Source organism: Hypomesus nipponensis, chromosome 12, assembly GCF_054491055.1.
Source record: "Hypomesus nipponensis isolate SF chromosome 12, ASM5449105v1, whole genome shotgun sequence".
In the NCBI taxonomy this organism is placed as follows: domain Eukaryota; kingdom Metazoa; phylum Chordata; class Actinopteri; order Osmeriformes; family Osmeridae; genus Hypomesus; species Hypomesus nipponensis.
The window spans coordinates 3238500-3263281 of NC_140372.1; the positions used below are offsets into that span (position 1 = coordinate 3238500).

At 48.0% G+C, this 24782-nt stretch overlaps 3 protein-coding genes across 3 annotated transcripts; 2 read left to right on the forward strand and 1 right to left on the reverse strand.

Moving 5' to 3' along the window:
• Positions 1–127: 127 nt before the first annotated feature.
• Positions 128–2684, reverse strand: gnpnat1 (glucosamine-phosphate N-acetyltransferase 1). Its single transcript, XM_084668189.1, is given in 6 exon segments — positions 128–1007; positions 1132–1193; positions 1625–1752; positions 1984–2046; positions 2532–2600; positions 2603–2684. Coding segments are annotated over 6 exon segments (552 nt in total). The 3' UTR covers positions 128–859.
• Positions 2685–8604: 5920 nt separating this feature from the next.
• On the forward strand, positions 8605–12005 carry socs4 (suppressor of cytokine signaling 4). The gene is made up of 2 exons (XM_084667641.1): positions 8605–8727; positions 9445–12005. The coding sequence occupies exon 2, from the start codon at positions 9463–9465 to the stop codon at positions 10630–10632; it is 1170 nt and encodes a 389-aa protein (XP_084523767.1). The 5' UTR covers positions 8605–8727; positions 9445–9462; the 3' UTR covers positions 10633–12005.
• A 792-nt stretch (positions 12006–12797) lies between these two features.
• On the forward strand, positions 12798–24740 carry wdhd1 (WD repeat and HMG-box DNA binding protein 1). Its single transcript, XM_084667640.1, has 26 exons — positions 12798–13000; positions 13285–13375; positions 13948–14059; positions 14398–14549; positions 15385–15496; positions 15845–15895; positions 16035–16130; positions 16408–16500; positions 17073–17179; positions 17497–17650; positions 17797–18004; positions 18445–18629; positions 18884–19068; positions 19577–19818; positions 19912–20049; positions 20254–20410; positions 20831–20945; positions 21211–21342; positions 21434–21657; positions 21783–21931; positions 22117–22176; positions 22465–22496; positions 22643–22801; positions 22948–23090; positions 23177–23312; positions 24072–24740. Exons 2-26 carry the CDS (start codon positions 13299–13301, stop codon positions 24255–24257), a joined length of 3405 nt encoding a protein of 1134 aa, XP_084523766.1. The 5' UTR covers positions 12798–13000; positions 13285–13298; the 3' UTR covers positions 24258–24740.
• The last annotated feature ends 42 nt before the right edge of the window (positions 24741–24782 follow it).

Here is a 24782-nt window from a genome sequence, read left to right on the forward strand (position 1 = left end):
CTGATTTATTTCTGAAAAACTGAATAGTAGCATAGGGGTTTAGCTAAATAGTTGACAGAACTTACCCACTTTCATTGTTATACACATTGTCCAAACCCCATTAATCAATGAGTCTTTAAACACCATGTTGGATTGAACATTTACAACTTTTTGTTTTATCCATTCAATTATTTTTCCTCTTAATAAGAAAATACAAATGTCCCCATATTTCCAAGAATAGTGACCAATAATCAAAGCTAAATAAATAAGCATTATTTTATGTATTATCTGCCCCCAAGACCAACATTTACATGGTTTTTCTTCTGACCAAAATGCCAAAAATCTCAATAAAGAATGGCTGTATAGACATTCTTCTAGACATTAAATGGTAAAATAATAAATTGACCTTGACCAATAAATACAGTATTTTCCAGCGGCCAAAGTAACCCTCTCACACAGTGTCCCATCCAGCCTCTGGATCAGTCTTGAGGAATTCAAAACATGTCCCAATAAAGAGAAACCATAACCTAAATAAATACATATACAGAATATTAAGAACAAAATTCTGATTCTGAATTAAGTCTCACTTATTCAAATAAACAAAAACCTTGAGGATGAATAAAAAATAAAAAAAAACATCTGTCCCATGCATTCTTTAGAATGTGCTTCTCAACACCTCAAGTGACAGTTGCATGTGATTGCACACTGTAGTCTTAGTGTTCTGGACAACATCGACACTCCTGTTCCTGCTGCTAGACGTTACCGTGGTGTAAGATCTCCCAGGTGAGGTAGCATTGGTCCCAGAGGGAGGAGGATGGCATCGTTGAGTGGACCCCGGGGGTCTTGGGTCAAATCCCACAGCGATGACCGGGTCTGGACCTCAATCATTGAACCGACACTGCATGTAGGTCTCATTCGAGGCAGAGTAGCCAAACTTTTGGTAAAAAGCCACATTGTTGGGGGCACATTCCAGTGTTATTTTGTAACATTCCAACTTCTTGCTGAGAAGAGTTAGAGTCGACACCAACCTACAGTTTAGTCAGAGAAGAGAACAGATATGAAGTTTAAACCCCCCAAAAATTATAAGTCATTAACTTTAGTCATTAACTCCTCTTTAGGTTCTGTCTTTGTGTGTAAAGCTGCAGCACTCACAGTTTTCCAAGCTGTTTTCCCCTGCAGACGTCACTCACAACCACCTCCTCCACCCTTCCTCTCTGTGAAACAGTTAAACGTCAAACATTCTCGGAGGAATTCGAGGATTTAGCGTTTGCATACGATAATCCCAATCAGTATGACATTATTACTATCCTATCATATGGCCACACCTGGACATAAAGTCTAAGACAAGGTACATTTATGGCCTACTGCTTCTTTTTCACAGTTTGATTCCGGAAATATTAATCAGGACAACGGCTGTTAACCCGGATGGGATCTACAAGCCTGCCTCGTGTTGACTGCAGATTAATTCTCAAGGGCTTCTGTGGAAAGACCTTGCAACAGGCCCCCTTTGTGTCTTGAATTTGTTATTTATTCGTCTATGGTGTCTGCTGATTAATAACAGAAATCTAGAACCTAGACTGGTCACAACGTTACGGGAGTCTGTGTGACTCTGGTATAGTTGATTCTGTTGTTCTATAGTTCTTACTTTGGCACACGAATGGATGAATTTGTGCTCCGTGATTAGCGTAGCCGTGGCTACAATCTGCCGCAGATTGGTGTCCTCCACCACCACGACATAGTAGTCCCCGGTGTTCTTCATGTGCTCAAAGTTCTCTAAAAGACCAAATACACTCAATGTGTCAGTGTGTAATCAAGTTATTCAGGCCTATTAAACCAGATATTTCGCAAATGACGGTTAGTTTCTGCAGTCTTTCAGAAAGTAATATACTGTATATAGTATCACATAATGCAATAACGACCATATAGCATATTCGAAATACCAAATAGCATTAGCACGATTAGCTTCCGTTGCCTTGAGAGGGCTGAAGTAGGGCCAGGACTTACTGATGAACTGCTCTGGTGTGACATCTCCCACCTGGGTGAGCTGGGACAGAACCTTACAGAATCCTACAGAATGTAACAAACACACACAGTCAGCCATCAGTGGGGTGAAATGACAGCCAGTCCTGGTTCAAGGTGACACAGCACATTCAGACGAGTTCCTTTCAGGTAATAATGACAGAATGATGATAATAGAAATCCTTGTAAAAGCCCTGATCTAGTGGATCAGATGGCTGAGCGGTGAGGGAGTCAGACTAGTAATCAGAAGGATGCTGGATCGATTCCCCGCCATGGCCAATGACGTTGTGTCTTACTTCACCTTACTTGCCTCGGGGGGAATGTCCCTGTACTTACTGTAAGTCGCTCTGGATAAGAGCGTCTGCTAAATGACTAAATGTAATGATGCCGATGAGTAGGCTAAGGGAACAAAGATATAGATGTGCACATCTGATCACGGAGCTGATTTCTTTCAACAAAGTATCTCTCTGGGTAGACAGGGAGTATAGCGTCCAAATGTGCTCCTTCTACAAGGGGCATGCGAGTCAGCCTACCTTTGTTGATGTCGGCTGTGCAGAGGGGGCGGAGATGCAGCCCCTCCCCAGGTTGGAAGGGGGAGATGGGGGAGAGAAGGACACCGTGTTGCTGCTCCAGTCCAGCTCCTGGAGCAGGGACGGGTCAAAGAGAGGCTTCTCATCCAGCAGCATCTCTCACACTCTGTGGATCAAACACGCACACACACGCAAGATATCTTTATACAGGCTCATTTACACAACCGTTCTAACTCCACACACAGCACCATCAAATCAAACTTGCTTTATCAAACAAGCAGATGCCACTGACACAGATATTCTGAAGTGCATTGGACTTTGACCCTGCAAATATATATTTTTTACATTACCTACCTTCCAAAGTAACATACAAAAAGTGCAGAGAAAATATAGAAGGGCTAGTATACAGAGTTCTAACTGCATTTCGGTGACCAGACCAAAAAGTTATGGAATCTGGTCCAATGTGTGCTTTTTGTGTAGAGCGAGGAGTTGACACAGTCAGTATTGTGTTCAGGACAGATCAACGTTGAACTTCCTCCTGTTTAGGACATGTAACCGGAGACGGGCCAAGCCCACAATTGACACCTGTACAGCGGATTCTCACCTAGACCAGGGCTAGCTGCTCTGAACTCCCACCTGACCAACACGGTCAGTGGGATTAATAAGGTGTCTCCCTATTTTACAAGACAAAATATAAGGAACCGGCTATCACTAACCGACACAATATAACCGACACTAACCGACACTGTTGCTAGTACTGACAAGGACGTTTCCATGGGCCACTACACTATCCCACAATTCCCTATAAATGTGTTTCAGTTCGCTGTCAACACTGATGTACAGTTTAAGCAAGCGAATGCACTGCTAATAACATTTGTTTATATTATTCATCCTCCCCTATTTTCGTTATGACATACAGTTAGCTCGATTGCTCATTTCAGCAAAGATATAAACTTGTTAAAGACTGCTAACATTAGGCTAGCTAGCTAATCACAGCAGAATAAATAAATCGCTTCAAAGTCTACGTACATAGTCATTGTAGCAGATACCTACTAGTCGATAGTTGTTAGCTAGCCTAGTTATTCGTATCAGTAAAAAGCATAGATATTGTTGCTGATTTTTGCTAGCTGGCAAGCATAGTACTTACGGTGACATCAATAAAAGGACACGTAAACGATATGCCTCCGAATCAAATGAATGAGCTTTTGAGTTTCTCAATAGTTTTACATCGTTGATCGTAACAGCATAAATGTTCCTCCTCTTCCTTCTCTCTGACAGCACTCCAGTATGACGTGGCAGAAGGGCTGGGGTGAGAAGGCGCGGTTCATTGACGTCGGCAAAGTCTCCAATGTTAGTGGGAACTATGGTAACTTACTAAATAATAAATAGATGAAATAACAACACAAAAAATAAGTACGTGTAAATAACAATTGTCATTTACATTTATAGTGAGAGTAAGAATGTAAGAATTCAATAAGAATCTGTGTTTAGATTACGTTGGTGGTTGTTAAGAATTCATACATGATTCAGGACGAATTAAGGCATGAACAATTGGAAGATTATGCTACGAGTTTGTGGTTTAAAAAATCTTCTAGATGTTGTGTTAACTAATGAGTCTAGTCTGGATAGAGAATTTAACTTTGCCAGTGTTTCCATCTTAACCCAATAGGCAACAATCTGGAGTTCATTATACCGTAGGCCTGCTGCTTATGTTTTTTTCAGCAAACTTTTCTTGAGCACAGACATAGAGAGGGAGACTCCCTAAAAGACTCACCATTGAAGAATGACAAAATAAATGAGAGCAAAAAGTTAAAGAAACTGAGAGAAAACACTTCATTCCCACATCAGGGATACTTTAAAAAAAATATATATATATATATATTTTTTTTTTTTTTCAAAAATATATTTTTTCACTGCTTCTAAATACCTCTGAATCTGGGCTATTCCTCTATGGTTTGGCCTGGGGCCCCTCACAGAGAATCTGACCAAAATGGCGGCGCTGCCTAACTGTAGTTCAGACATTTTCCTGGGCTCTCTTAAGGCAACCAAATCAAATGACTTCCTAACAAATCACCGCAGCAACAAAGTGGAAGCACTTCAATCTAAAGGGTTCACTTTGTGAACTGTGTCACCAGTGAGCATGCCTGCCCCTACTCTGTAAGACTAGCTGTGGAAGCACCACACGGGCACAACGTTACTGGAATTTCTCTTTTCTGCTATTGATTTTTTTTTTTTTTTTAAGAGGGAGTTGGGCAGGGGGGGGGGGCTCGGAACATTTACATGAATAAAAAGGACATACAAGCCGTTTCTAACGATTTTGCCCCCCGTCCATTAGAGGTCAGGGGAAGGCAGCAGGATATGAGCAAGGAGATAAGTCACCATGGGGGAATCAGAGATAGAAAAGCTGTCAGACGTTCCCAGTCTGTCCAGCTGGTATTGACTGCTCGCTGTGCTGGATGCAGGTGCAGGCAGGGTTGCTGGTAGACACCAAACATTGAGGATTAGCTTTTTTTTTACATCTCTGATACTGGCGATTCTCAAAAAATAAATGTACTTATAGTTAGATGTTGAACTGCTATTGAATAGGTTCCCTGTAAGCCTGTGTGATGCGCTTGCATGTTTTGGCAAACGCAAAAAATCTTAATAATAAAAACATTCTCATCTTTGACGACCACAACAACAACAGCCTATAAGCATGATATGCTTTAATGAGGTGAAGTATAACAAAAACATCCAGAAAATAACATCAATAGAGTGGGCCAAACACTACTGTAATAGTGCTGTTCCCTGACCCATCCCACTGTACTAGGGTGACAGTGACCCACGGTCCAATGACACCCATGGGTCTAGTTCTAGTTACTGTTGACGAACAGCAGCAGCAGCTTCTAATGTGTTGCCCGGCAACACGGCTGAGAGTTGAGGGTATTGGGCAGCAGCAGGGTATTGACTGGAGCTTGCGGGAAAAAGGACTGGCTGTAGGCATAAATAAATATCCCCTTCAGAAAGATGATACACTGGTTCACATGACTCCAGCATGGAAGGGCCCAGTGAGTGGGAGAGGGAGATACATATCAAGGAGCAGTCTGTCTGTGTCTCCCATTAATGGCGAGGCTGGGATGGGATGGGCTCGCATGAACGGGGCAGCTTGAGCTAGAAATCATATGAAGATATACATTTTTATACTCCTTGGTAAACATTTTTTTAGTCACAACAAATCTGTGCGCATAAAAAATAACCAGTCTAGAAAACGTGTCAGCGAACAGGAAACTACCTTCACGAGACTGCATGTTGAGAACACGATGCCAGTTTGAAGTTATGAATGTCCACTGAATTGCAGGGATATTTTTTCTCAGAACAAAAGGAAATAGCCACACCTCATATGTGTTTGTCAGTTTGTATTCATGGAGAGGAAGTGTTAAGGGAAGTGTAAGTCCAGTAGGGTTAATGGAGCAATTTAACTGAGGAGGAAATCGACTTTTTACTACTTCAAATTGTATTTTTTATGTCCTTGGATGTTTTACACACAGTGACTGACTAACAATAACATACCAACGTGCACATCATAACCTTTAACAGCATGGCATCTTGCCAGTCTAACTATCACTCGATGCAGTCCAGATCACCCTGGTTGTCATGGCAGTGGCTCAAGCAGAGCAGTCCACTGATACAGATCAGAGCAGAGAGAGAGGGGGGGAGAGAGAGAGAGGGGGAGAGAGAGAGGGGGGAAGAGAGACAGAGAGAGAGAGAGGAGAGGGGGGGGGGAGAGAGAGAGAGGGGGGGAAGAGAGAGAGGGGGGGGGGGAGAGAGGGGGAAGAGAGAGAGAGGAGAGAGAGAGATAGAGAGAGAGAGGGAGAGAGGGAGAGGGGGGAGAGAGAGAGAGAGAGGAGAGAGACAGAGAGAGAGAGAGAGGGAGAGGGGGGAGAGAGAGAGAGGGGGGGAAGAGAGAGAGGGGGGGGAGAGAGAGGGGGGAAGAGAGAGAGAGAGGAGAGAGAGAGATAGAGAGAGAGAGGGAGAGAGGGAGAGGGGGGGAGAGAGAGAGAGAGAGAGAGAAGAGAGAGAGAGGGGGGGGGAGAGAGAGAGAAAGAAGGGGGGGAGAGAGACAAAGAGAGAGAGAAAGAGAGAGAGAACATCTGAGATCAATGGAGCCAGAGACTTCCCTGCTGATTCGATTTACCTGCCCCAGTAATTCACAAGGCCACACACACACACACACACACACCATCTCAGTCTGACCCCCTGTCAGTCCCCCAACATTATGAATGACTGGAGTGTGATAAGATCTGCCACATACTGGGTTAGTGTGTGTGTTTGGTGTGTGTGTGCCATTGCTCATATTCAAATGAGCTTACTGTAAACCACCTTAACTATACAGAATAGTTATGGTCAAGTGCAGGGCTGGGTTAAAACCTTGAACGGTGGAAACAAAAATAATTGTACAGGTTGTACATGTTTTACAGCTTCCACTAACCCTTCCCATTTATCAGCAATCACATAAATTATTAATGCAGCACAATGTTAGTTCTCCTGTTCATCAGATCGATGGCTCTAATATTTGGCACACTTGTCGGCCCTGGATCCCTGCGCTGCCATGATGGACTGTACCAGCTTAATAGGCATACTGGGTTTCCAGAACCATCCTGGGTGTAGCTACTTGAGACGTGCTGCACTATACTTTAGTCAGTCAGTAGCTGGCACAGTACAGACTATACAGAACTGACAACATCAAACTTTTAAAACCAAAACGTGAAAGACTCTCGTCGTAGAATATTGAGCATTCAGGAATCGATTTAAAGCAATTCAGGCAAAACCCCCACAAAGTTATCCCTCCACATCCGGTTTCTTACAAAAGGTCTTTTGACCTTACTATGTTCCCTTCGTCCTCTTCAAGGTCTCACTGACGGAAGTTGTGGTGAGTTACAGAGTATCACCGAAGACTTGCCTCATTTAAAATGTGTGGTTAATGTTCACGAACCCCACTGCTAGCACCTTGCACACCTGTTTCTATTGACGGGGTCGATAAGAAGGAGAAAGTCAAACCTTTTTCAAAATGGATAGGAAGGTCAAAAGTTAAAATGAAGAAGTGACAGGGTGGTGTGGAATGTGGTTTATTAAAGACTACAGTACCTGAAAAAGAAGAATACTTAAAATACTTTTAATGAGTTGCAACTCTGTGACAGAACCCTTGTTCTCTCTGTGAACCTACGGAGGCCCCACAGCCTCACCGTCAAATTGCTTGGTTGACAATCTTGCTGAATTTGGGCTATACAGGCACCCCTTACCCCTTACCCCTTACCCCCCCCCCCCACACACACACACACACACACACACACACACACACAATTAGCATTGGCCGATAAAGCGGAAGTGTACACACCAACATTGTTGTGTAATGGTATAATGGTATAATGATAATGAATAATGTATCTTGCAATAAATTTAAGAAGCACCTGTTCTGAGGCATGAACTCATTAACAACATGACATCACGTTTTTATGTCCGCATTGGAACTGCCTCCTAATATTTGATCCTGTAGGTTTTGAAGATGAACAATGCAACAATGCAATGTTGTAAGTCAGGTTGACGTGAAGATTGCCGGAAGCAGACGAATCTATCGGAAGACTCTCATTGATTATTCAATCAATAAATAAAGCGCTCAATGCAATCTAAAAGCATGGTCGTTTCCTCTCTAACAAGGTTAATTTGATAAACAGACAGAGGCCATTATTGTCGCCTAATTATGTCGAGCAGCAAATACGTCTATTTCCGTGGTACATAAATCAATGTATTCAAGATCAAATGTTTTCCCATTTTAGCTCGTTAATAATAACAAATAAAATAATAGCCAGCAGTATATATACATATATACGCTGCTAAAGTTTGGGGTCCTTAACGCAATAGGCTACTGAACAAAAAAAGTCTGAATCAGTTGCAAGTCTTTTGAATTTCTTTAAGTGTACAGTACGCTACACCTACCATTAGTTAAGTAAAGGATGTCTCACTCCATCACATCCAGCCAAAAGAGGAAACGGCCCAACTCCCCAGAGGATTGTCTATAAAGAGAGCGGAACTTCACCACACGGGTAGAAGGTTTCTAGTCAGAGGACTGGCTATCGCGTTCATTTCCTGCGCAAATGGAGAGATTTTAGGATTTGGCACCGACGAACATGGGAATAATGCCCCTTTAACCTCATCTTGAAAGGTAAGATTGACTCTGGATAAGTGTATGCAACTAATATAAAAGTGAAATGGGTAGTTGGATTCGAAATAGAAATTATCGTTTCAAATATTAGCAAAATTTTAGCTAAATGTGTGTCACGCTTAGTAAGACCGTTCTTGGCAACAGTTAAGTTTTCATTGCCTCGGTTACGTTTTCGTAAATTATGTTAAGGGAGCGGCTGGGCATAACTTCTATAGCGTTGAAAGGTTGGCCATCTGCGTCAGGGACAGATGTTCTAGCATTATGCCATGAACAAAACACTTGTCTATGAACTGCCTTTGTTCTAAGTCTCACCTTTGTTTAAACGTGTCAACGCCAGAGATTTGGCACATAACATGGAAAACACTTCTCCAAACATAAATCGGATGCTCTCTTTCGGGAATTCATCACTTCTGTATTTTATTAGCAAACTATGTATCAATATTGAGGCTGTGTATTTTTGGAAAGTGATTCCGAAGTGAGACACTTCACAGTGATTTCTATATTAGTCCTAACCTTCACAGTAGGGGGGTTTCCCTGGAACTTTCAGAGGTCTGACTGCAGTCCACAATAGGTGGCAAGTGGATTTCTGACCTCCCCCTATAATGTAGGATTAAAGCTGCTTCTGTTGTTTAAATGTGTAATTTTTGCTGCTTTTACTGTGGTAATAGATTTGAAACAGTGTATGATATTGCCTGTCTCTGTTTTTTAACGCCGCAGGGATACGAGTTGGCTGCCATGTCGGAGAAAAAGACCAGGACCTCGGACGCCCGTCCAAAATGTGGCGTCCGCAGCTGGAGCGCAGACAGCCTCGTGTGGCGCGGGAAGAAGCGTTCCAGGAGTTCCCGAAACGAGGCCGGCCTTAGAGGGCTGGAGGCGGATGCGGCGGAGGAGCAGGGGGGTCGTTCGTCCTCCTGCCCGCGGCGACGCAGAGAGAGGAAGTGCAGTTGTACCGTGCCGGGCGAAGCGGACATGGACGCGACTTGCCGGAAAGCCATGACCCGGCGCTCCCTCAGGCAGAAGTTCCAGGATGCCGTGGGCCAGTGTTTCCCTTTGCGCTCCCATCACCACCACCACCACCATCACCATCCGGCCTCTGGGGCCTCGCGGCCCCCCTTTTCCGTGCTCCTCTGGTCCAAACGCAAGATCCACGTCTCGGAGCTCATGCAGGACAAGTGTCCCTTCTCTCCCAAGTCTGAACTAGCTCACTGCTGGCACCTGATCAAGAAGCACGCCCCCCATCCCGGTGCTGCCGTGAGCCTGGAGGTTCCACACAAACCCCCCGCCCCGCCCAGCTCCTCCCCGCCTCCCACACCCCTGTCCTGGGAGGACATCTGCTCCCCGGGGCCTGGCAGTGCCTGTCTGGAGGACTGGGACCCCTCCTTCCCCCTCGGGGCGGCACAGGGGGGCTGCCACACGGACTACATTCTGGTCCCCGACCTGCTCCAGATCAACAACAGCCCCTGCTACTGGGGGGTTTTGAACCGCTTCGAGGCAGAGGAGCTACTGGAGGACCAGCCGGAGGGCACCTTCCTGCTGAGGGACTCGGCCCAGGACGAGTTCCTGTTCTCAGTCAGTTTCCGCCGCTACAGCCGCTCCCTGCACGCCCGCATCGAGCAGGACGGCAAACGCTTCAGCTTCGACGGCCGCGACCCCTGCATGTACCGCGACCCCTGCGTCACCGGCCTGCTGAAGCACTACAGCGACCCGGCCACCTGCCTCTTCTTTGAGCCTCTGCTCTCCCGGCCCCTGCCCAGGACCTTCCCCTTCTCCCTGCAGCACCTGTGCCGGGCAGTCATCTGCAGCTGCACCACCTACAGGGGCATGGACAGCCTGCCTCTGCCTCTGCAGCTCAGACACTACCTCCAGCAGTACCACTACAAGTGCAGCGGAGCCTGCGCCGTGTAGACGGCTGGGGCTCACTCTCTCTCTCTCTCTCTCTCTCACTCTCTCTCCCTCTCACACTCTCTATCTCTCTTTCACACTCTCTCTCTCTCTCTCTCTCTCGCCTGTTGAAAGAAAGACTATCTCTCCGTCTTGTGAGAGTTTGACAGTGGAGGTTGGCTAACGTAAAGGGAAGGGACGGTTCGAGGGTCACTGAGTCACTCCTCCATATTCTTGCCAGTTCCTGGTTCATTCTTGGGCCTTGACTCATGACTCTTGAGAACTTACCACCTCGTATAAACTCTGTTTTGACCAGGGGCTACTTCACTGAATAACGAACAGAACTGTGGAGGAGTTTAGTATACTAGCGGCAAATATACTACATGTTAACTCAATAAAATAAACCCAGTTGAGTCAGTTACACCACACATGCCAGAAATGTTATTGACGTGCCTGTTTTGACATGTCGATAGGGTGAGGGAAACAAGATACAAGGCAAAATGAAAAAATATATAATGTTGTTACTACTGGAACAGTTGGTGTCACATGTTCGTTGAGGTGGTGTTCGGATGATTTTTGAGTAATCTTTACATCCTAAATCGCCATTGACTTTCCTACAAATGAGATGATCATGTACTCAAACAAACTTTAGGGAAACTTATTTTATTACACTGACACACTGAAATGTACATAATGGAGTGTCTTTTCACGTGAACACGTTTAGCTGTGTTTGAGGCCCTGAAGTGAGTAATGAGATGCATGGTCTTCTTTCATAGACTGATGAACTGATTTATCATTAGTCCATCGGATGCATTCATATCTTTGACCACAAGGTGGCGCTTCAAATGCACTGATGAGACACGTTAAGGTTGCAGGTCCACGATTGTCCCATATGTGTTTTCATTTCTCAGTATTCATTTCTTGGTGGCTACATACATAGTGAAGTATGGCCAGTATAAAAATACCTTGCTTCACCTGTCGCCAGGACAACTGTTGTTTTCTATTGATACTCCAGCTCTAACGTGGCAGTAACAACATTGTTTTCTAGGAATTTTGAAATATCTCAAAGCATTGGTTATTTGCTGTCACTATATTACTTTTGTGGGTATTGTAGCCTATTTGTGAACAATAAATGCTTGCCGTTGCCATACGTTTAGAGGATGACAGTTTGCTTTATTGAACATTTATGGAAAACATGTTATCCTAGGCATCCTAAGACAGGCAAATTGGCACAGCGATTTGTTTCAGCTCAAGTGATGCCTACACAAATCTTCCACTTCCAGGGTTCTGTTAGACAAGGTAATGGTATGGAAATATTTCCTTTTGAAGTGTGCCTCTCTGCAAAGGGCACCTCTAAATGTCAATGTGTTACACAGAAAAATACATAAAAGGACAATCTGCATGACAAAATTAACATTTTCTAATCAGTCATCTATCCTTTCTTTATGTCTTCAATGTGACTGCCCATCTAGAAGGGTTGAAGAAGCTGATCAAAGTGTAGTGCGCATTTTGACATCCTGTACTTATTGTAGCACCAATAAGTCTGTGCTAGTAGGGAAAAGGCCATCTCAATGGAAATAGGCAGTAGGCCAGGAGCCATCCCTATTGATCTGCTACCAGCCACAGAAATGAAATATGCATGATGTCTCAAATGATTCAGTTATGATTGTAGTCAGAGCCTAACCAGAAACTTGTAAAAGCTATCTTATTACATCAGCATGGATAATTCAGACGTACACAGTATTCAGACTGGTTGTGTGTTTTGAAGCTGGGCAGAATTGTATTTGATTTGACAAATATTATTTTTGACCGGTATGAATACAATCACATAGCAATCACATGAACAATGTCAAATTTACTTTAACTTCTGCACTCTTATCTATTTTATCTATCTCTTTCTGTCTGTCTCAGATGCTCTCTCTCTCTCACACACACACACACACACACACACACACACACAAACACACACACAAACACACTATCTAGGACTATTGGATTTCACAGTAATTTTTAGACAACGCTGCAGCAGCTATTTCCTGTAGCGTTTATTACATTACCCAGAGATTCGCCTTTCAGACTACCAGTGTCTGTCACCATCGACGGAGACTTTGGTAGGCCTGCCAGGTACAGATACCATATCATATCAGAATCTGTTTGTAATAAAAATCTACCAAAGAACCTATCCAGTCAATGGAGGAACGGAAAAGCGCAATATTGTATTTGTGGACGTCATACGTCGGCGTTTCACTAGGAGGAGTCGAGGGGAGTGGCCAATCGCGTTGACAACGACGTCGACGTCGGCTGACGTTGCTGGCGGGAACTCTCAACTTCTGTTCCTTGTTTTCATCCGCGCGGGACTTTGCCACTTTTCACTCAAGAGGGATATTTCACAGTAAGTTACATTTAGCCTCCAACAAGGATCCATTGACTGCGGTAAAAGATGCATTAACACTCCCGCAAAGAAGTGCAAGACATGCGCTCGAACACAACTTGTTCTTTTCAAGCGTTAACTAGTATCTTTGTGTTGTCATTCAACAATCCTTAGTTGCTCTGTTATGTTCTACGAAGCCCCTTTCTGCAATATATATCACTCCATAATTGTCCGGCCCGATAAAACCAAATAGTTAGTAAAAAGAGTATTACACGTTGTATATCAATACCTTTTCTATCTGGCAGTTGCTGTGTTGGAAATGCCTTGTGAAAGAAAGCCGATGCGTTATGGCCATTCCGAGGGACACACCGATGTTTGCTTTGACGACAGTGGAAAGTAAGTATCGCTAAAGCTGTTTAAAACATCTGATGTAACAATGATTCATTTGGCTTTTGTTTTCATGTTGTATATCTCAACATTTAAATGTATCGATAGAGCTCATTTACATCGCACGTGACTTTAAATGATTTATTAGCTAGGTGGGCAACATTACTTGTTAAACGCACACCGCCCTGCCACCAAGTTGTGCTTGCTGGTAGCTGACACCCAAGGGAGGTTCCATCTAGACCCTTTCAACTGGGGGGGCCAAGCTGGGGCCAGTTGTACTGTTAGAGGGGCCAGTTACATAAAACATGATTGCTGCCATATAGTTTTCTTCACTGCATTGCAAGCATTAACAGGCAAAAGACCATGTTTAGAATTATTCAGACTCTACATTTAGATGGAACACAAGGGGGTCCAAGCTTGTTGTCACAGGGGAGTTGCCTACCCCCCTGCCCTCCCCCCTGCCCTCCCCCCTGCCCTCCCCCCTGCCCTACCCCCTGCCCTACCTCCTGCCCTCTCCCCTGCCCCCTCTCCACTGAGACTCCCCTCTCCGCTGAGACTCCCCTCTCGGCTCTTTCTGTCAGGTCCCTCGTGACGTGTGGGAGTGACGGGGACGTGAGGATCTGGGAAAGCCTGGAGGATGACGATCCCAAGTCCATCAGCGTGGGGGAGAAGGCCTACTCCCTAGCACTGAAGGTACTCCTGCACTAGCCCCACCACTCAATCCACACGCTTCCTTTTTCTGTTTCCCCCCCCCCCAAAAAAGAGTATGACACGTTGTATAACAATGGATACACGGATAGACACAGCTCAATGTAGACAGGAAGGGAGACAGAAAGAGAGAAGAAGACATGTTTATAAAGGTCGGTTCAAACCCAAGCCGTAGCAGGAAGGCCTTCACTCTCTCCTGCTGCTTTCATGTCTCTCCTAACACCGCCATAGGCCTCAGTCACAGTACCGATGTGCTGTTATGGTAGTCTGAGTTCCCAGGTGTCGTCACTGCCTCCATGCCTTCCGTTTCCTCCCTTCCACAGAGGGGTAAGCTGGTGACCGCAGCCTCCAACAACACAGTCCAGATCCACACCTTCCCCGATGGAGAGCCGGATGGGATTCTGACCCGCTTCACCACCCACGCCACTCACGTCTGCTTCAACGCCAGCGGATCCAGAGTGGCTGCAGGCTCCAGGTACTGCTGCAGAGCGCCACACCTGCAGAACCACTGCTGAATATCCCCCCGGAAGGTTCCTGAGGAGGATTGGTGAAAAGAGAGGGAGAGAGAGGAAGGGATGGAGGGAAAGAGAGAGAGAGGAAGGGATGGAGGGAAAGAGAGAGAGAGAGAGGAAGGGAGGGATGGAGGGAGAGAGAGGGAGGGAGGGATTCTGATGAGCAACACAGTGACGTCTATTGAACATGGTAATTTCAGTTAGTAGTGATAGAAGAGAAGAGACTAATGGATGTTTGTTTGCCTGTTTGACATGAAGAAATGGGATCACCTAACCTGTTCATGTTAATCCAGACCAGTAGATCAGCTATTGGACAGGCTGTTGTTTTCATCAACACCCTAGATTGAGGCTAAGGTGATTCGGTTTGATTTTAAGTCGTTTTTAGCGGTTGCAACAATTGTGCCTCCGACATAGAGTGGAATGACCTCAGTGTACAGAAAACACATCTGTCGATTCACTTGTTATTAGCCTCGGCTGGAGGTAGATACCAATGTGTTGGAAGTATTGATTTACACTAACCAGGTATATGACTGAAATGAATGCCCAGGCCATGTCACCAGATTGATAGAGCTATGCCCAGGCTGCTAATAGGCGTCAAAGTATTGATCAGTGGAAAACACAAGCAGCTGGGCTTGTTAAGGATTGTTTGAAAGCTGTCCCAGCTGATAGATTTCGGAAATGGTGGCAATTATGATTCACGGATTCATTAGTGAAAATTCCTTCAGAATTGGCTCACCTCACCCACGCACCTTCTCTCCCTCGCTGACTGACTCCCTCTCCTGTGCCTGTGTCTCTCAGTGACTTCATGGTGAAGGTGGTGGAGGTGACTGACAGCAGCCAGCAGAAGACTTTTCGGGGCCACGATGCGCCTGTGCTGAGTGTGACCTTTGACCCCAAGGATGAGTTCCTGGTAGGAATCCTTTTATGATTTATAATTTTAATGTTCACGGTCACAACTCTTGCATCTGTTCCAAATTATGTTGTTCTGGCTAAGCAGTTCAAATAAAAAATGAAAAGATATTCTTTGTCTGTGCCGATGTTGACATTCACCAGAGTAGCTCCTCGATAAGACAAATTGACCATTTCTTCGTCTCTTCCTCTCTCTCTCTCCTCTCTCTCTGTCTCCCCTCTCTCTGTCTCCCCTCCCTCCCTGTCTCCTCTCTCCCCCTCTCTCTCTCCCCCTCTCTCTCTCTCCCCCCCCTCCCTGTCTCCTCTCTCCCCCCTCTGTCTCCCCTCCCTCCCTGTCTCCTTCCCCCAGGCCTCAGCCAGTTGTGATGGGTCTGTGGTTGTGTGGAACATAGAGGAGCAGGTACTGAGCCACATGACAGAATCATCATCATTGTTATTGTTATTAACTGCTTGGTCTAAGTACATGGATTCATTCGTGGACTAAATGTTTTGTTATTCCGTTGCAGTTCTAACAATAACTGTTGTATGTGCCAATTCAGACTCAGATCACCAGCTGGCCTTTGCTCCAGAAGTCCAACGATGTGAGCAATGCCAAGTCCCTGTGTCGACTGGGCTGGCAGCCTGGCTCTGCCCAGGTACAGCTGCTCCAGCTCTGCTTAACGAGAGCTTCTCTAATCAAGGTCTTCTATCTGTAGTCTTATGAACATCAAGTCAAGTGACTTGGTACGGTGCACAACGACACAAAACCACCTTCCCCCAGGACCAGGGCGCTACACACACAAACACACACTACACCAGACTACTGTTTCTGAACTACACAGAACTGTTTCAGACCTACGCGCTTCTCCGTGAAAGCGCAGGTGCAACTGTCTACGAGTTTTCGTGAATTTGTTTGTGTGTTTTTTTTAAAAGTTTCTGGCCGTTCCCGTGGAAACCAAAGTGCAGCTGTACGAGAGGGACACCTGGTGTCATGTGAGCAGCCTCAGCGATGACCTCATCACACAGGTGAGGTCAAGGTCGACCTGGGCTTTGACAAACCTGTGGAACAGTGACACATACTCTGGAACTCATGTTTGCTCTTAACCACGTATATTCATCAACTTTTACGGGCCTAATGTAGGTTGTTATTGCAGCTGGTTTTTCCAGTCATTGTTTGGAAACTGTGTGGTGTTTGTCTGCTTACGGGGGTTGGTATACGCTCCTGCCTATAAGTAATCCATCACATGGAAAGGCTGGTTTGTTTTCTGTCAACCAACCATTTCAAATTCTTGTGTTAAAGCAAAGCTCGCCACGCGAACAGGTCAGGCTGTTTATTCCACCTTCCGTCTTACTCATGCTCTTATTGTTCTTCCCTTTGGCACTTATTTGCTTTTCACAATGTATGCTTCATGTTTTGGCTACCCGCAATGTTTTGGGGCTATCTCGTTGTTATGATCAGTGACCTGTGCTCTTTTGTAAAGCTCTCTGGAAAGTCGCTTTGAATAAAAGTGTGTGCTAAATGAAATGTAAATGTAATCACTCCCTGTCTCACTCCCTGTCTCACTCTCTCTCCCCCCTCTCCCTCTCTCATTCTTCAGCCAATCAACGTGGTTGCCTGGTCGCAGTGTGGGAAGTTCTTGGCAGCTGGTAGCGTCGGAGGCTTGTTGACGGTGTGGGACGTGGACACCAAGCTGTGTTTGGAGAGGTACCAGCCAATCCTCATCCAACATTTGCCAACATCCGCCCAACATCCGCCCAACATCCGCCCAACATCCGCCCAACATCCGCCCAACATCCGCCCAACATCCGCCCAACATCCGCCCAACATCCGCCCAACATCCGCCCAACATCCGCCCAACATCCGCCCAACATCCGCCCAACATCCACCCAACATCCGCCCAACATCTGCCCAACATCCGTCCAACATCCACCCAACATCCTCCCAGGAAGCCTGTTGTGTGCTTGGCAGCTTCGTAGCCACGCTAGCATGCTAACGCGTCCTGCTGATGCGGTTCCTTACAGGCACAAGCATGAGAAGGGCTACACCGTGTGTGGGTTGGCGTGGCATCCCTCCGGCAACCAGCTAGCGTACACGGATACGGAGGGTTGCCTGGGCATGCTGGATGGTCTCTCCCCCTCCACCGCTGGCACCACGAAAGCCACCGCGAAAGCCACGGTAACCGCCTGTCTATTATGGGGTGTCTCCGACAGTGGGATCCGTGCTGTTGGAGCAGTCATGAGTGGAACCGTCCAACATTTCCAGTCTTGTTGTCTGATTTAAACAAACGTGTAGTGAAGACGCTACCTGCTTCACTCCACCAGGTGACGCCCAGCGAGGCGAAGGAGTACGACGACCTGTTTGACGACGAGGACGACGACAGAGTCCTGGACGAAGGCGCCAGCGAGACGCGCTCTCCTTCCAAGAACGCTCGCGTGGCGGGGGCCGGCGAAGACGAGGATGATGACCTCATGCCCGCCACGGGGCGCGTGCGGAACCGCTCGGCGTTCCTGGAGGACGACAATTCTCGAGGTGAGGGGGGGGGGGGGGGGGGCGTTGCTTCACCTCGTCCTCTCCTCTTGGCACACGTTCTTCACTTAGTCCTTGAAGACACTGATGCTTCAGGCTGACATGGCTGGAGGTACAGGATCATTTCAGGAACAGATTGAGGTTGGTCAGGTTGTTGGAGCCGTTCATGATCAGTGTAGAACCTGCACAAACCTAGATGGATAGGATCAGTGTGTTGCTCTAATCATATGAAAAGACCAGGCTAAAAACAGCCAGACATGCTGACGTGGTTCAAAGTCCTCCAGACAGTTGGAGAGGCAGCCAAAAGGAGAAGAATAGAATACGTCAGAGATGGTGTTTTTTTTATTTAAAACTCTTTGCTCTGTGGAAGTGCCTTCCCTTCGCTCTGTTGTAAAACCTCCAGTGGAAGTCCCTTCCCCAACACCCTTCTCTGTCTGTTCCAGATGCCGGCTCTCTGAAGCTGGGTGTGGATGCGTTTGAAGAGGATGATGACGCTGGGAGCACCACAGCGCCCCCCTCTGTCCAGGCCGCGCCCCCCAGACCGCTGCACCACGGGCCCATGCCCACCCCGCCTCAGAAGGCCTTCCAGCCTGGCTCCACCCCTGCACACCTCATGCACCGCTTCATGGTAACACACACACACACAACCCCGCTGAAACATAGATTCCCAGAGATTATGATTCGTCTAGGACCAAAATATCTGTAGTCATTCATTTATTCTAGGCGAAGGCCCTCAACTGTTTTGGTGCAATAGTCCTTTATTTATTGTTACTGTGACAAAGTAAAAGTGAAAAGGCATGCACCAAACAACATGCACACACAGTTTAAAAGTAACCAACAAACTAGTCCCGTCCCCCCCCCCCCCCCCATCGCTCATGTCAGATGTGGAACTCGGTGGGGATCGTGCGTGGGTACAACGACGACCAGGACAACGCCATCGACGTAGAGTTCCACGACACGTCCGTCCACCACGCCATCCACCTGACCAACTCCCTGGGCCACAGCCTGGTGGACCTGTCCCAGGAGGCCGTGCTGCTAGCCTGCCCTGCCACTGAGGAGCTGGCCAGGTACGGCTCCTCTCTCTCTGTCTGTCTCTAACTCTCTCTTTCTTTCTCTGTCTCTGTCTCTCTCCGTCTCTCTCTCTCCGTCTCTCTCTATCTCCGTCTCTCTCTATCTCCGTCTCTCTTTCTCTCTCTTTCTCTCTCTTTCTCTCTCTTTCTCTCTCTTTCTCTCCCTGTCTCTCTCTGTCTCTCTCTATCTGTCTATCTCTCTCTCTTTCTCTGTGTCGCCGCTCTCTCACCTTTTATCTTTCTGTCTTCTCTTCTGTCTTTTACTTAATCCTTTTTTATACCCTTTCTCCAATCTCTTGTTTGTTCTCTCCCTCCCCCCCCCCCCCTCCCTCCCTCCCTCCCTCCCTCCCTCCCTCCCTCCCTCCCTCCCTCCCTCCCTCCCTCCCTCCCTCCCTCCCTCCCTCCCTCCCTCCCTCCCTCCCTCCCTCCCTCCCTCCCTCCCTCCCTCCCTCCCTCCCTCCCTCCCTCCCTCCCTCCCTCCCTCCCTCTTTCTCCCTCACCACAGTAAGCTCCAGTGCCTGCACTTTGCATCGTGGGACACCAACAAAGAGTGGCTCCTGGACCTTCCTCCGGGGGAGGACGTGCGTGCCGTGTGCCTGGGCCAGGGCTGGGCGGCGGCGGCCACCAGCGCCCTTCTCCTGCGTCTCTTCTCCATCGGGGGCGTCCAGAGGGAGCTGCTCAGCCTGCCGGGGCCCGTGGTCTGCATGGCCGCCCACGGAGAGCAGCTGCTGCTCGCGTACCACAGAGGTGGGGGACCCCGGTGCCCACACACACACACACACACACAGTCACGGCTATTCCTGTGTCCAAGGCTGGAACTGTGTGTGTGTGTGTTGTCAGGTACTGGCTTCGACGGAGAGCAGGCATTGGGGGTGCAGCTGCTGCAGTTGGGCCTTAGGAAGAGACAGGTCATCCGTGGAGAACCACTCCCCCTCTCCAGGCGCTCCCACCTGGCCTGGCTCGGCTTCACCGCCGAGGGTGAGTCAGCACACACACACACACACACACACACACACAGGAGGCACTGGCTTCCCATACACGGACTGGGGTGTGAACCCCAGATTCCCATCCTCCTGTGCCGGGAGAGTCATGGTGCCAGAGTAGGCTTGGTCCTGCTCAGGTTTACGAGCGTGTGGTCCAGGGTGTGGAGGTTGATCAAGCTGTTGTGGTTGCGCCCTCCAGGAACGCCGTGTTACGCTGACTCTGAGGGCGTGGTGCGCCTGCTTAACCGCTCCCTGGGGAACACCTGGGTCCCCGTTTGCAACACCCGGGACAGCTGCAAGGGCAAGTCGGACCACTACTGGGTGGTGGGTGTACACGAACACCCCCAGCAGCTCCGGTGAGCGACCCCACCCTCCCTCCCACTCTCTCCAGCATCTCCCCCTGAACAGGATGTGGACTGTTGTGAACAGGATGTGGACTGTTGTGAACAGGATGTGGACTGTTGTGAACAGGATGGGGACTGTTGTGAACAGGATGTGGACTGTTGTGAACAGGATGGGGACTGTTGTGAACAGGATGTGGACTGTTGTGAACAGGATGTGGACTGTTGTGAACAGGATGGGGACTGTTGTGAACAGGATGTGGACTGTTGTGAACAGGATGTGGACTGTTGTGAACAGGATGTGGACTGTTGTGAACAGGATGGGGACTGTTGTGAACAGGATGTGGACTGTTGTGAACAGGATGGGGACTGTTGTGAACAGGATGTGGACTGTTGTGAACAGGATGTGGACTGACAGTGCTGCCCTGCCCCCAGGTGTATCCCCTGTAAAGGGTCCAGGTACCCTCCCACGCTCCCCCGGCCGGCTGTGGCCGTCCTGCCCTTGAAGCTGCCCCTGTGTCAGACTGCCACAGAGAAGGGCCTGATGGAGGTACGGCCACTCACCCAAAAAAATATACACACGTTAAGATTCACACAGATATACTTCAGGTAGCAGAGGTGGACTAGAAATGACTGTTCTTGTCTGCCTCTCCTGCTCTCTCCCCTCCTCTCCCTCCTCCTCCCTCCCCTCCTTCCTCCTCCTCCTCTCCCTCCTCCTCCTCCCTCTTCTTCTCCTCTCCTCCTCCTCCTCCCTCCTCCTCCTTTCCTCCCTCCTCCTCCCCTCTCTTCCTCCTCTCCTCTCTCCTCTCCTCCAGGAGCAGTACTGGCGCTCGGCGCTCCTACACAACCACTATGACTTCCTGTCGTCCAGCGGCTACGAGGTGGACGAGGAGGGCCAGAGCCAGTCCCAGAAGGAACAGCAGGAACTCCTCATGAAGATGTTTGCTGTGAGTCCTCCTCCTCTTCCTCCTCTTCCTCCTCCTCATCTCAGTCTCAGACCTTGTATGAACTGTGTGTGTGTGTGTGTGTGTGTCCCAGCTGTCCTGTAAGCTGGACCGTGAGGTCCGCTGCGTGGAGCTGGCTGAGCTCATGACCCAGAGCGTGGTGACGCTCGCCATCCGATACGCCTCGCGTTCCCGCCGCATGGCCCTGGCCCAGCGCCTCAGCGACCTCGCCCTGGAGAAGGCCAATCAGCTGCAGGGGGCGGAGCCAGAGGAAGAAGAAGAGGAGGAGCAGTACAGCAGCGCCAGGAGGAATTCTGGGTAACGGGGTTTTAAAGCTCCACCAAATCATCTTTAGAGGGACCAGATTGAGGCATGTGGTTAGTAATGGTTTGCTGGCAGAGTTTTGGTTGATGAGGTGTCGTTGACACTGGTGTTGTTCCTAGTCGCAGGCAGGGGGAGCAGAGGTCTAGCCGCCACCACCACCACAGCACCAGAGAAACCCAGGAGGAGGAGGAAGAGGAGGAGGAGGAGGAAGAGGAGAGTCAGGATGGAGAGATGGACACAGAGGAAGCTGCAGAGAACGGGAAGCAGTGTAGGTTCATCTACTCACTTCTCTCTTCCTCTCAGTTATTTTCTAGTTTTCTTCCTTTCTCTCCTTCTCCTTTGTGTGAGTTTTTCTCTTTCTTGCTGAGGAAATGAGCAGTCTGTTTATTTGCGGATTCTGTGTAGAGACGTCTACTTTCGAAAGACTTAAGGGTGCGTGTTGTGTCCTTGTAGGTCTGAATCCGTTTGCCAAAGGAGCGACTTTGTCCCCAGAGAAACCCAGCCTGAATCCTGGTCAGTACCCACAGCTGCGGTCTTCAACCCAGGTCCTCAGGTCCCACTGTCCTGCCCGAGTTAGATGGCTCTGTATCAAGCTCTGCTGAAGCCTGAAAATGACTGTTCATTTGAATCAGGTGTGTTGGAGCAGAGAAACATCTAGAACAAGCTGGGCAGTGGGACCCCGAGGACCTGGGTTCTGTACCCTCTGCCAAGGAGAAGTCCTTGTGTTTTGTGTGAATGACACTCGCCAGTCTGGTGTCTGACTGGACCACAGTACTGATGTTGACTTGGTCTCTCTTACAGTGAGCAAGGAAGGTCGAGTGAACCCCTTCAAGGTGAGTCCCTCTGCGACCTGGTCAGCTGATGGCTTCACATGCTGATCTGACCTTTGACACCTAGTCACCCCCTTCCCAAGCCCAATGGCTCCCATGTGACCCTTATCCTTACGTCTGATTTGGTGGGTAACCATGCTCTCTTCTAGGTGTCGGGGGCGGGCAAGTCCTCGGGCCAGCCCAGGGTCGCCAGCGTCCTGGACAGCATGAGCTCCTCCAGCAGGAAGGCCTCTCCTCTCCTGGGCTCTGGAGGGAAGCAGGGCAGGACCACTGTGCTCAAACCTCTGACTCCCAGAGCCAAGACCAAGGTGCCAGCCAGGACCAGGGAACTGCTCCTCCATCCAACAAAGAATAGACTCCTTTTCCAACATTTGTTCAATGGAGCCGCGATACAAGTTACTGATGCTATCTAGAAAACAGGTGTGCATGCTTAAACATGGCTGTTTCCCTCTAGACCCAGTCGACACTGCTACATATGACAGCCCCCAAAGCAGCCAATAAGAAGTTGTTGGAGGAGAGTGAGCTGGCTGTGGATAGGCTGAGAAAGCCAGAAGCCCCGCCTCCGGCCTCCCCAGAAGAGAATGTGGAGAACAACAAGTAAGAGGCTCCGCCCACATTGGCTGTGTCCATGTATGATGTGGCTATATATTTAACGTGTGTGTGTGTGTGTGTGTGTGTGTCAGGCCAAAGACAGGCTTCCAGCTGTGGCTGGAGGAGAACAGGAAGAGCATCCTGTCAGAGCACCCTGACCTGGAGGAGACGGGGGTCATCAAGGAGGCCATGGGGCGCTTCAGGACCCTGTCTGCTGACCACCGCACGGTGTGTGTGTGTGTGTGTGTCCTTGTTCTGGGGAGGACACTTTACACAGTCCTTAAAGGTGGGGGGGGCGAGGGGGGGGGGCTGTAGGTGCCTGTTGCTTGGGAACCGTCCCTGAGGATATTAGGCAGGTAGGGCACAAAGCATTGATCTTATGGTAATGTTGCTAAAGTGGTTGTGTGTGAGTATGAGAGGGGAGCATTAAGGGATGAATATACCGCAGGTTAGCAGAGGTGTGTGTAGTGAGAGGGGCAGGGACACATCTCTATGGTGTGTGTGTGTGTGTGTGTGTGTGTGTGTGTGTGTGTGTGGGCAGGAGAGGAGGTGGTAAGTGGGGCTCAGACACTGGCCTCCGCACCCTCCCTCCCCCCCTCCCTCTTTCCCTCCCTCCCCCCCTCTCTCTTTCCCTCCCTCTCTCCTTCCACCCCTCTCTCTTTCCCTCCCCCCCGTCCCTCCCTCTCTCCCCCTGCTTGTGAGTCATCCCTGCTTCATTACGACCAGAGCTTTTGTTTCTGCTTGTAAAACACAAGGTAGGATGACTGGCGGCTTCAACGAACGCAGCCTGTCAATAGTGATTATACAAAACAGGATGCAATTTAAATCTTGTGTGTGTGCGTGCGCGTGTCAGGCAAAGATGAGATTGGAGTCTGTGTGTGTGTGTGTATATATATATATATATATATATATTAATATTTTTTTTACGAACAGTATTTATTGGTTTTGTCTAAAAACTGAACATGTATTGTGTTTCTTCTCTTGTAGTCCTGGACAGAGAGAGCCAAAGGCCAGTGTGGTGAAGCTGTAGAGCAGAAGAAAAGGAAAAGAGGAGAGGAAGAAAGACAGGCAGAGGGGAACACACAGAACGAGGTGGAGGAGGGCAGCGCTAAAAAGAAAAAGTCCTCAGATCCTTCAACCAAGCTGTCGGCGTTCGCTTTCAACAAAAACTAACACAAACTCTCCCTTAAGCTCTTCATTTTTTCAGTTCTTTCTTTTTCAGAAAGGCAAATATCGCCTGTGTTTTATAACAGAAAAGTTATGAATGAATGTTTGCTGTTATTCAGTGTTTTATCAGGGCCCAGACCCTGTGAGGATCCTCTGTTGCCGTAGCTCTGGTTAGCATGCGTGAGCTGAGGTGACGAGCCAGTGAATCATTTCTCTTTCAGTCTGCTGTAGGGACTGGCTGCATCTCACAGATTTCTATCAAAGCAAAATATTCAAGGCACTTGTAATTAGCAATGTTGAAGCTGCCAAGAACAGTATGTGGTGTGTTCACAGACATCCTAACTGTTTTAATAAGGATGTGCAATGCATACAAAACATTGAAAACATTTTTATAGATCCATTTTTTTTCTTCTGATTATGAAAGTGTTTCAAATGTATTTTCTGTCATACCTGTTATATTAAATAAACTTCATATGTTGAGTCTCTGGATGCTGGCCTGAATTTTTCAGATTTTTCATACAAGGACCAGAC